Genomic DNA, 12,269 nt, shown 5'->3' with positions numbered 1-12,269 from the left:
AGAACAGGACACCCTGGAGAAGATTCTGAGAGGGAATGATGATGAGGGGTGTCCGATCTCTACACTCTGGGTGATGAGATTGGGCACCAGATAGAGCCCCTGGTAAACTTAGAAATTGGCCCCCAGAGAGAAGAATATGAGTTTCTAGTGGACACTGGTGCTGATTGATCCTGTGTGACGAAGCTCCCTAGAGGAGCTCAGCTAAGCACAAAGATCTGCCAAGTGCAGGGAGCAAAAGGGGAACTGTTCAGAGCCCAGGTTACAGAAAGCATAATTATAAAAGGGTATTCAAAGGAATGCAGGACTGATTTCCTTTATATTCCAAAACTAGGTTGTAACTTATTGGGGCAGGACCTGCAAGTAAAGATGAGAATCGGAGTAGTGCCAAAGGAGGGGAGGGTGGTACCCCAAACAATGTTATTAACTGAACAGGATATGGGAGAAATTAATCCAATAGCCTGGGCAGAAGGGGGAGGGCAAGGGTTGCTAAATATCCCCAAGATAGAAAAGCAGTCAGAAATTCCCCCTGTTCAGGTAAAACAATATCTCATCTCCCCTGAAGGCCAGAGAGGACTAACACCTGTGATACAGGGACTCATGGAAGAAGGCATACTAGAACCATGCATGTCGCCACATAATACACAAATTCTAGCTGTCAAAAAGGCTGATGGAACCTATCAATTGGTGCAGGATTTGAGGGAAATTAACAAACTATTTCCAGATATCCAATAGTATCAAATCCATGGACTCTTCTCAGTCAAATTCCATGGGAACATGCATGGTTCTCCGTAACAGATTTGAAGGATGCTTTCTGGGACTGTCTGTTAGAGGTGGGGAGCAGGAATTGGTTTGCCTTTGAATAGGAAGATCCAGAGTGCAAACATAAACAACAACTTAGGTGGAACCGACTCCCACAGGAATTCACAGAGTCCCCTAACCTGTTTGGACGAGCCTTAGAGGATCTTTTAAGGTCCTTTGTACCCGGGGCAGAAATACAAATTCTGCAATATGTGGATGACCTCCTAATATCAGGCAAAGATCAAGAACAGGTCCAACAGGCTGGTATAAGTTTACTAAATTTTCTGAGAGAAAAAGGATTAAAAGTATCAAAGAAAAAACTCCAATTTAAAGAAGAAGAGGTAAAGTACCTAGGGCATCTAATTGGAAAAGGTTACAAAAAGCTCAGTCCTGAAAGAGTTGTGGGGATCCTGTCAATTCCACCACTGAAGACTAAAAGAGATGTAAGAAAGCTATTAGGTCTAATGTATTGTAAATTGTGAATTATGGATTGATCAGTATATTCAAATTGTAGATTTTTTGTATGAAAAATTATTAAGCACAGAACCTGTAGCCTGGACTCTGGAGGATACCAAATGGTTCCAAGACTTAAAGGCTCAATTAACAAAAGCCCCAGTTTTGAGTCTGCCTAATTTAAGAAAACCATTTGATCTGTTTGTTAATGTTAATGAAGGGATAGCATATAGAGTAATAACTCAAGATTGGGGGAAGCAGGAAGCCAGTGGCTTATCTGTCAAAATTATTGGATCCAGTTGCAAGAGGGTGGCCAGCCTGTATTCAAGCTGTGGCAGCCACAGCTACCTTATTAGAAGACACTCTAAAGCTTACATTCAATGGGAGGATTCAAGTACACACACCCATGACTTGAGGATAGTGTTAAGCTGAAAAGCTCCTCAGTGGCTAACAGACAGCTGAATCCTGAGGTATGAAATAACCCTGATGAATATTGAGAATTTAGAGATTGTCACCTCAAAATGTTTAAATCCTACTCAATTCTTAACCAGGGAACCAATGGGAAATTTAGAGCATAATTGTAGAGCTAATTGAGATAGAAACAAAAGTAAGAGAAGACCTAGAGGAAGACCTCTTACCATATGGAAGGGCCCTGTATATAGATGGATCCTCTCAAATTGTAGTGGGAAAAAGGGCATCAGGATATGCCATTATTGAAGCAGGGGAAATCAAAGAAAAAGGAAAATTACCCTTGAATTGGTCTGTTTGAAGTTGTGAGATATATGCCCTAAAGAGAGGTTTAGATTTATTAGTAGACAACATAGGGACAATCTACAGGGATTCTCAATACGCCTTTGGGATAGCTCATACCTTTGGAAAAATCTGGCAAGAGAGGAGATGCCTTACTCAAAGGGGAAAAGTCTGGCACATGAAGGTCTGATCAGGGAAATACTTGAATCTCTCAGAGGACCAAAAGAAATTACCATAGTCCATATTAAAGGCCACCAAAAAGGGAATACCCCTGAAATCCAAGGAAACAAATTAGCAGACCTGCCAGCCAAAGAAGCAGCCTTAGGGATGGGGGACCCAGTCATAGTCCTAAGGGTAATAGAAGACCAGGGAAAAATAAAGAAAGAGGGGGTACCAATTTTCAATAACAAGGAGCTGAAAGAAATAGAGAAAATGGGAGGGGTAAAAAAGAGGATGGAAAGTGGTGGACCCCAGATGGACAACAAATATTCAACTGAATAATAACTGGAAAAGTGATGGAAGAGATACACCAAATAACTCACTGGGGAACACAAGGAATATGTGATCATTTCCTGAAATATTACATGGGAATGGGAATATATGAAATAGCCAGATCCCTCACAGAAGAATGTTTAACTTGCCAAAAGTCAACAAAAAGGTGTTGCAAAAAGCCACTCTGGCAGGGAGGAAATTAGCCATAAGACCTTTCCAGAGTATTCAGGTTGATTTTACTGAATTAACTCCAGCTCAAGGATATAAATACCTATTGGTTGTAGTTTACTATCAAACACACTGGTTTGAAGCATTCCCCACGAGAAGGGAGACAGCCCAAACTGTGAAAAAGTTCTCTTGGAAAGAATTATTCTGAGATATGGGCTAGTAAATATTATTGATTCAGACCGTGGCCCCCACTTTACATCCAGTGTTCTGCAACAGGTCATCAGGGCCCTGGGAATAAAGTGGGAATTACACACCCCTTGGCACCCTCAGAGTTCTGGGACAGTTGAGAGGGTGAATCAAACCTTGGAGAATATCTTAACAAAATTGGTCTTAGAAACCCAATGGAATTGGGTCAAATGTTTACCACTAGTCCTATTATGAATGAGAACGAGACCCAGAACAGATCTAGAGGTCTCTCCTTAAGAAATGTTGTTTGGGCAGCCTTTGTTGCTTATCCTATACAGTATTGGGGAACATCTAGAGGCAGGAACATCAATGCAAAAATACATAGAAACAGTAACAACAATCATAGAAGAACTAAGGAAAAAGGGCTACCTCCCCCAAGCGTTCTCACGGAACTGTAAAATACATGGACTCCCTTGTTTGGAGAATCCAGTTGGTGGGATAACTTGTTTGCCTGGAACGCTAAATGGTGGAAGAAATTGGCCTTTTTTGTGGTGTGTGTGCACTAGCAAGTGTAATATTACTACCATGTGCAATTCCATGTCTAGTCTGGATAGTAACCAGCATTGTCCAAAGCAGCATTGTGCTACAAGGTAATATAGACAGGAAAAATGGCAAAAAAGTAGTGTTAATAAATGAAGAGAGTGATCAGAATGTCAGAAATATGCTTGAACAGTGCAAGAAACTGAGGAAAGTAGAAGTTGAGTTAAAAATAGGTTAGAAGCTGTTGTAAAATAGTTAGTAATTGTTAAGCATGTACAGCTAGTTTGGTTATTATATTGTAAAAGGGGTTTAAAGGGTAGTTATAAGGAATATGGTACTCAACGTACCCTATTACACCTTAGTAAAGTGTACCACCACCCCCCCTGCCCCCCCCAGCGAAACGAGCCAGCCTGGACAGAACTGTAATGGGCCAATCAAGCGCCTTAAACCTTCATGCAAATGAAAGGATCCAAACAGAAACCAATGCAGAGGGACAAACAGACAAACAAACAACCCCCCCCAAAACAACAACAACAAAAACCACCAAACAAACAAACAAAAACAGGATAAAAAGGGTCATCTGACCCAGGGAAGCTGTGCCGCTCCACCTGGTACATCGGGGACATCGCTGCCCAAGAAGACGCAGCGCCGGCGCTGCAGCATCCTCGAAGGGAACGCTCCTGCTCGGCGCTCGGGCCCCCTTGCTTTAGGCCTTATTATTATAATAAATGCTGAAGTCACTTTTAGTACCGGGAGTCTGGTCCCGTTTTCAACAGAATGAAGCTCTGCCAAGGGAAATTCAGGTTGAACATCAGGAAAAGGCTCACCCTCTGAGAGGGTGGTCGGTCCCTGGAAAGGGCTTCACGGGAAATAATTTGTCAGGGCACCAGAGCTCAAGGAGCATCTGCACAACACGCGCAGAAACGTTTTGTGCAGCGCTGCGAGGAGCACGAATTCCGACTCCCTGGCGCTGTTGCCCTCCTTCGGTAGGAAGGAAGCTCGACTGTCCCCGCCCGGCCGCTTCCTGCCGGCGCTATTGTGGATCCGGGGCAGGCGTAGCATGGAGCCGGCGGCCGAGGGCGGTGAGGGACGGGGACGCCGGGGCTGAGGCGGGCCCAGCTCACCCGCGGACCCCGCTCACCCCCGTGGTTTCTTCTCCCCTCTCGTTGCAGATGCAGAGATGCTGGGGACACCCGACCCGGAGCTGGCGTCCACCATGGGCTTCTCCGGCTTCGGTATGTGGCGATGCGGCCGGGGGGGCCGGAGCTGGCTGGCCGAGCGGGGGAGAAGCCGTGGGGCCTGTCAGCCCCAGCTGGGCTTCTGTTCCAGTCTCCGTTTGCTTCATTTCCAGGGAAGAAGGCTCGGACTTTCGATCTCGAAGCCATGTTTGAGCAAACGAGAAGAACTGCAGTGGAGAGGAGCAGGAAAGTCCTGGGTAAGAAGTGCGAGTGTCGTTGGCTCTTGCATTTTAAAACATTTTGTTTTAAATTTTGATTTGCTCCCTCAAGGAGATGTTTGAAGTGTCTCGAACTGGCTGCGTAGAAAAAAAAACCAGAAACGCAGTTTTGTTCGAGGAAGGCAGCCCTGAACATCTTGGGACTCGATGTTAAAGTTACTAATTTGCTGATGTTGTCTGAGGGTGTTAGAGCAGTGTGCATGTGCAAAGCTCCTGATGTGGGGCATAGGTTGCAGATACAGGAAAAACACACAAACTTTTTCGTTTTTTCTTTTGCTTAGCTGTGTATTTATTTTGGAAGAAAAATTGGTATAGGCAGCTTTAATGTAGAGACTGCAGAGTAGTGAAGAAATGTGTGTCTTAGACTAAGGAGCAGGTTGTATAGCAGCCCACAAATGTGTTGCTTCACAAATGTGCCTTCTGCTGGGCACTTCTGGGAGTGGGCACATCTTGCGGGTGCTGTTTCAGGGGTGGGAGATGGAGAAAATGGTATCATTTGCTGCCTGTAATCAAGCGAACATCTGTTCAAACAAGGTCCTTGAGACCAGTCACGCATATTCTACAAATCCCTTTGTCAACCTAGTTATTCATGCTTTCTCCTTCCCCTTGGCCAGTTTTTGGAGCATGTATGCCTTTTGTTTTATTGTGATGCCATGTTTTTATTGCTCTGATTCTATACAGAACCAGATCCGACCTCTTTGGAGGCTTGTTGACTTTTTGGACTTTATGACACTGTGAAATTCAGATATATAAGGGATTCCAAAATACATTTCAGACTGGTTTTTTTTGTGTTGACTGAGTCTGAACACAGCAATGTATGTCCATGTTGGAAACATTTTTATGTTTGTGACTTGTTCAGGTTGAACTATCTTTCCTTATGAAGAGCTGTTTATTTACTTAGTGTATATCTTTAATAGGGAAAGTTAGTAAGTGATTGCAAAAATACAATGTTTTTAAGTCAAGATATCTTGACCTGTATCTTGAGTATGTCGTCTCCCTTACCTTGCAGTAGACCACATCCCAGCCCATCCCCACGTTTCTAGGCTTATACCCATAAAAGAAACACACAGCATTTTGTTTTTTATAAAGTTGGTAGTTTTGCCAAAAATTATAAAGTTTGTATGTAATTTAGTTGTTTAACTTAGAAACAAATTTTAGTATTGAGACTATAGCAATCAAGAATATATATGTGTTGTGGGAGTGGCTTAATGTGAGCACCTATTTCCTGATTTTTTTTGAGATACACTTCTGCTTTTCAGCTTTTTGGAATGACTTTGATAACATTTGGATATGTCAGCCCCACTACCTGATTTGTGGAGCTGAGATCAAAATATCTTTCCTGGTTCTGTATCTTGCAGCTGTTTGTGTTTCTCTTCAGTGGAAAGTGTTTCCTAGCTTTGATGAAAAAATGTTTTACTTTTTTGTTTATTTAACAGAGATGAAACACAATGTTTCTTATGTAATATGAGATGGAAGTTTTTGTTTGCTTTGATTTTATTGCAGTGTTTCATAGGGGTCCTTTTTCAATGAGTGCAGTAAGAATCAACTACTAATGTAAGCAACACTGTGTGTGCTTAAGTTATTTAAAATTCACCAATTTACACGTCTGTATACTTTAACTGCACTATGTTGATGTTTTCATAGCACAACCCTGTGCTATGAAAGCATCAACATTTCTCTAAAGTTATCGTACTGGTTCAGTATAATGTTGAAAATAATTGAAATATTGGCATCCTTATATGATGAACTTATGTTTGATAACATGTACGAATGAACAACAGGGAGGTGTTTACATTGTTCTTTGGATGTTTTGTTGAGTGACCATTGCAGTAGCAATGGAAATTTAATATAAATGAAAAAGTATCTTAAATCCTTTAATTGCTGTTACCTTTTCAAGTATTTCATCTAGGTGTGGAAAAAAACTGTCTTATTGTCATTAGCAAGCCAGTAATTTTAGTAATTTATTTGTTATTTGATTATTTGTTATTTTTGTGGTCAGAGGCCCGTGAAAGAGAAAAAGAAGACCAGACTGAAAAGGAGTTTAGAATTCCATATGCTGCCTCATCAGTTTCAGCATCCAGGGCAACAAGACCCGGGTCCACATTAACTGAAAGGTAATTAGATATGGTGGGAGATTCCATGCAGCAGCTTTCTTATCTCAGGAGGGTGTTGACTTGTTTTGATGACTATCATTTAGCTTCTATGAATGGGTCTTGTTATCTTAAGTATTTCAGTGGGAATACTGATTTTAAACTTTTAAAAAAAATTCTTTTTTAAAGATATGTTAATATTTGCAAATATTGACATTATGTAAATTTAAGAGGCAATTTTTCTGCTTCCTCCTTGATTATACTTTTCTGCATACTTTTTTAAAAATAAGAACAATGTTGTTTTTAAAAATAAGTTCTGCATACTTTTTTAAAAATAAGAACAATGTTGTTATCCACGTATTTTTCAAAAATATTAGGGCAAATACAGTGACAACATGTGATGACTTTATTAGCAGCTATTATGCCTACCTGTAGATAGAATATTCTTGTTCACACCTGATGAAAAAGAAGGCAAAGTAGGTGGACAGCCTCCCTCTGTGTGCAGATTTTATGGAGTAATGATGAGGTAGAGAAAGCTTTTTTTTTAACTTCAGTCTGAAGTTTTATTCTTAAACTTTTGTCTGTTACTGTCAAGCAATATATTCAATGGATTTTGCAGTTTAGATTCTGAAATTCTGGGAAATCAGAAGTAGCTGAGGGCAATGGGGAGCACATAACTCCATTGTCTGGCAGGGCTGGCAGACATGAATATGTTGTACATTTTTAGGTTCCTGTATCTATGGAAGTACAAGACTCTAGTAGGCCTCTATATGTGCATTTTAGAGGCTGATATGTGGTAGGTTATTATATGAGCCTATATGTGGTAGGTTATTATAGACAAACTTGTAGAGTTTCAGACTGAACAAATTTTTATTAGAAAATTTTGGTTTTGCTTGTTGGTCTTTGGAAAACCCGGACACTCTCAATAAGGTACTTGATTGCACAATATACTACTACTTTGTGTATCCTATGTATGTCTTGTGCTTAAGGAAGAATATTCTGTACTTCCATTTGGTTCTGATGATCTTACATACCCATTTGATGACATAATGAAGAATTTAAATGATTGTGTATTGTAAATGGTGACTCCAATATACATAAGCAATTTAAACAAGTTATAAGATGGAGAGTGGTCAGGTAATACAGAGGCTTTCTATAATTATCTCATTCTCCTAATTAACTTGACAAGAGAGACATCCAGGGCCTTAATATAAAAGAAGATAACAAGTACGTTTCAGTATGCTGAGTTATTAGGTAGGCTCTGATAACAGAGCTCTGCTCATAGTAAATTTTCTTTGTTTTTGTTTTTTACTAAGCATTAAGAAGGAAAGGCTTATCTTATAAAGCTCTCCTGGAAGTTTTATATTTCCATGTAAGAAAAGGATATGTAGCTTAGTTCTTAAAAGTAAAAACACGAAACTAGAAAGACATGCAATTATGACTCAGTCTTAATTCAGAGGAACAATCCTGCAACTGTCAATTTTAGTCTGAGATACAGGATTTTCTAGTTCTTTTTATAACAAAGATCTTTGTTACTATATATTGATCTAATATGCATAGCATCTGTTATTCTCTGATAATGTCAACACTTTATTGAATTTTAAATTGTTTTAATTATTGGAGTTTTTCTTAAATTATCAGAGTAGCCCTTATGCTAATTTTTCAGTTGTTAAAAAGTCACTCCAAAATGATGTGAAATACACCTAATGATTATTTTTTCTCCTGAACTATTGTCTAATTTAAAGACCTAGAGAAATGTTTACAATAGCTATGGTACATAATTTAGTAAACATTTCTGTAGAGAAATGTTTACAATAGCTATGGTACATAATTTATGTGTAGGTACAATTACACCTTGAGAAGTGAAAGAATCTGTTAGTATATGAAAAGGAAAAACCTGAGAAAATTGAGTGATGTGCAGAGAATGAACACATGGGGGGGTTATGCCCACATACTTGCACAACTCCCGGGATTTTTTTGTTATTGCTCTTCTCAGTGCATCCAAGGTAGATGGATGTTTGGTCCAGCTGCATTGGTGTGTTCTTATGTTTGTACCCCAGTCAGGACAGAGGATACCTGTAGCTATTGCTGGAGTATTTGGCTCTCCCTGCTGTGCTTGGAGTGTGATGGAAAATTGCACTGCAGCTCTGGCCACGTCACATGCAGAATGGCTGTGCTGCCCCTCAGAATACTGAAATGTTTGATTTGATCAATTTCCTTCCCAGCAAATGAGAGAATTATAAAGGTAATTAGAAAGAAAGGTAGATAATGTGTGACCATGGTCACAAGGGTTGTCAGGTGAAGTAAGAGATGAGAATGTTGACTCTATGATTTGAAGGTTTGATTTATTATTTTATGATATATATATATATATTACATTATGACTATACTAAAAAGAAATGGAAAGGAAAGGTTTTCTCAGAATAGCTAAGAATAGAATAGAAAAGAATGATAGCAAAGGCAGCTCTCTCGGACTCTGTCCGAGATAGCTCAGTCATTGATTGGCCATTAATTATAAACATTTAAGATGGGCCAATCACAGGTGGACTTGTGCATTCTACAGCAGCAGATAACCATTGTTTACATTCTGTCTCTGAAGCCTCTTAGCTTCTCAGAAGGAAAAATCCTAAAGAAAGGATTTTTAGTGAAAAGATGTCTGCGACAATACTGTTCTTGGGTGTCTGAAAATTTGGGACTCAAGGATTGGAATGGCTTCCTTGAATCCTTATCACTGGCACAGTTTCTATTTAGTTTCATTCCAAAAGTAATTAAATAGTTTGGCTTTTGGGAAAAAGATGTGTCATTTGCTAGTGTAGGAATGCATATTAACTTTCAAAATACAACTCTTTTACATTTAGTATTAGGGAGTTAGTTTTGAGGATAGCTTACGTGAAGAACTTTGAAGATCCCAGTCTATGCCTCACATGCTGGAAAACCTTCCCTTTGGTAAAAGGGTATCAATTGCCCTATTATTGTAGAGTAAGAGAAGCTCTTTATGTTTGTGTTGGATTTGTTAGGTAGTCATATTCTGATCTTGGTCTTTAAATTAGACAAGCTATCAGGCATCCAAAGCCTGCTCTTCACTGTAACATCTGATGACCTAAGTCATGTTGGTTTTAGTTTATTCTCTTTTCTTCCTGAAGCATAGTTTCAATTGCTTGTCCAACAAAATTTTTTCCTGTGCAATTTAGTACCTGCTTGTACAGCTGTATAGGTCAGAATCAATTTTCTTAATCTTTTGTTATGTTCCTAAACTTTTGTGATTTTTATTATAGTCTTAAAGTGATAACCTAAACTAAAAAAAAAACCCAAACAAAACAATACCACTGAGTTTAAAAAAGAAACAGGAAAAGAAGACTATTTTTTTCAGCCTGCTCACTTAAAAATTCTGAAAATATAAGCTCCCAAACGAAGTCCTGAAAGTTGAGCTTCTGTCTTTAAATAGTCCTTCTGCCCGTTCGAGTGTGTGGCTTGGGAACTACCAGCAGAGGGAGCGCGGCTATTTTGAATAAACTGCGCGAACATAGACACAACAACTCAGCTTTTCAGAAATTTCCATATGCCAAAATAATGTGTTTGCAGAACCGATCTGGGCAACACCAGAATGGTAATTTAATCTAATTTTTGAAACACTTGGGAGTGTTTCAAAAGATGATGGTGGGCCTACACGCTGTTAATAAAAGTTAGTGTGCGTTTTACTGCTAATTTTGGTGTCTACTGATTTATGAGAGTGCTCAACATCTTTTATTTGAAAATTACAGTGGAAGTGACAATGTTCTTCAAATAGTAAGGTTTTAAATTTTTCTTGCAGAGAGGCAATGTGTAGTGAAAGTGAGGACAACTCAAATGAGGCGTTAAGTGGTCCTTCTATGCAATCCCAGAGTTCTGCTAAAGGTCCAGCTGAGGATAGTGATGATGATGATGATGATGAAGAGGATGATGAAGAATTCATTGGCCCACCACTTCCCCCTGGGTTCAAGGATAGTGATGACGACAATGACAATGATGATACAGAGGAGGAAGATAATGTAAGTATTTTGTTTCTCTTTGATGTTTTAATCCTTTGAGTGGGCTCTGATTTGTATAAGAGCCATTCCTTTTTGATGGAATTCCCAGGTGATGTATGACTTGTTCAAAATGCAGGTTTTCTGTTTTTCTTGCACTTTTTCTGTTTTTCTAATGATAATTCATCAAATGCAAATTATTTTAATTTAAAAATATCAGGATTTATAACAAAAATACACATGTGAGTCTCAAGGGTAATGTTGAATTAGTGTATATTGTTTACTTTTTGTTTTCATGTGTTTTCTTTATGAAAGAACTAGAGAAATAAATATTTAATACTGTTATTTTAAATGGTTTATTTCCTAAAACGTATGTTGAATTTTATACGAGAAAGAGGAGGCAGAGGTGGGCTTGAATCTAGGGAGAACAGTTGTGCTAAAACTGTTTTTAGGAAATTAAGTCTGGTGACTGAGGGCTTGTTGGTTGGTTTTGTTTACTTGTGTTTATTTTGGTTTGCTTTTTTCTAAATAAGTGCCTGACCAAGAGAACCCCTAACAGCCTAACTTTGGTATCACAGATATTCAGTTAAACAGCCTTCCTCTATTTAGTGAAAAGGCATCTGGATCTAGCACTGATGTGGTTTAGTGGTTTAAGGGTTACAGTGGTAGTGCTGGGTTGGACCGAATGATCTTAAAGGTCTCTTCCAACCTTGATTATTTGATGATTTTGTGAAAAGATTAAAGGTTTGATGTTTGTTCTTCAAAACTGCCTGGATCGAATATTTTGTGGCATTGGGTTTGGTATGATGGTTTCCATGTGTAACAACAATGATAGAAGTCCTGTGAAAACAGCCTTACTTATTGCTGTATTGAACCATCTGGTAACAGAAAAAGACCTGTATGTCCTGTTACACAAATGTAAACCAAACTAAAAAACTCTGAATTTCCAGGGGTCCCAAAATTTTCCTTTTGATTTTTCTTTTGTTTTTACTCAGGATTCAGTTTATTTGTTCTTTTTTGTAACATCTCTTACCTTGCATGTTTTGAACTTATATTTTTAAAGTTTAGAGAACTCATTTTAAATGCTTGAGAGGAGCTTTTTAAGCCATGACATAACTAATTTTTAGACTAAGCCTAAACTTATGTGATGACAAAGTTTTCTTTTTTGTTTTTTGTTTACCTATAGGGGGTAGGTGGTGGGAAATCTTGGTGTCTTAGGTATTTATACCTCTTTGTCTGATTCGCTTTATTCACTGTTGCATATGGATTTCTATAATTATCAGAATGTACATTTTAGTCCCGTATCTCCTGTCATCTTATCTGTACCCCACA

General features: G+C 38.9%; 1 protein-coding gene across 1 annotated transcript in view; it reads left to right on the top strand.

The window, feature by feature from the left end:
- The first annotated feature begins 4,383 nt into the window (after positions 1-4,383).
- The window catches only part of WDR70 (WD repeat domain 70), a 125,022-nt gene continuing 117,136 nt past the window's right edge, over positions 4,384-12,269 (top strand). Inside the window, exons 1-5 of the mRNA XM_054652452.2 lie at positions 4,384-4,469; positions 4,560-4,622; positions 4,739-4,822; positions 6,843-6,957; positions 10,745-10,961. Coding sequence (XP_054508427.1) covers positions 4,448-4,469; positions 4,560-4,622; positions 4,739-4,822; positions 6,843-6,957; positions 10,745-10,961 — 501 coding nt within the window. The 5' untranslated portion in view covers positions 4,384-4,447. The remainder of the gene's footprint in view (positions 4,470-4,559; positions 4,623-4,738; positions 4,823-6,842; positions 6,958-10,744; positions 10,962-12,269) is intronic.

The sequence above is a fragment of the Agelaius phoeniceus genome, chromosome Z, assembly GCF_051311805.1.
Source record: "Agelaius phoeniceus isolate bAgePho1 chromosome Z, bAgePho1.hap1, whole genome shotgun sequence".
Lineage (NCBI taxonomy): Eukaryota > Metazoa > Chordata > Aves > Passeriformes > Icteridae > Agelaius > Agelaius phoeniceus.
Note: the sequence above shows the minus strand (reverse complement) of the source record. Positions and strands in the feature narration are given on the sequence as shown.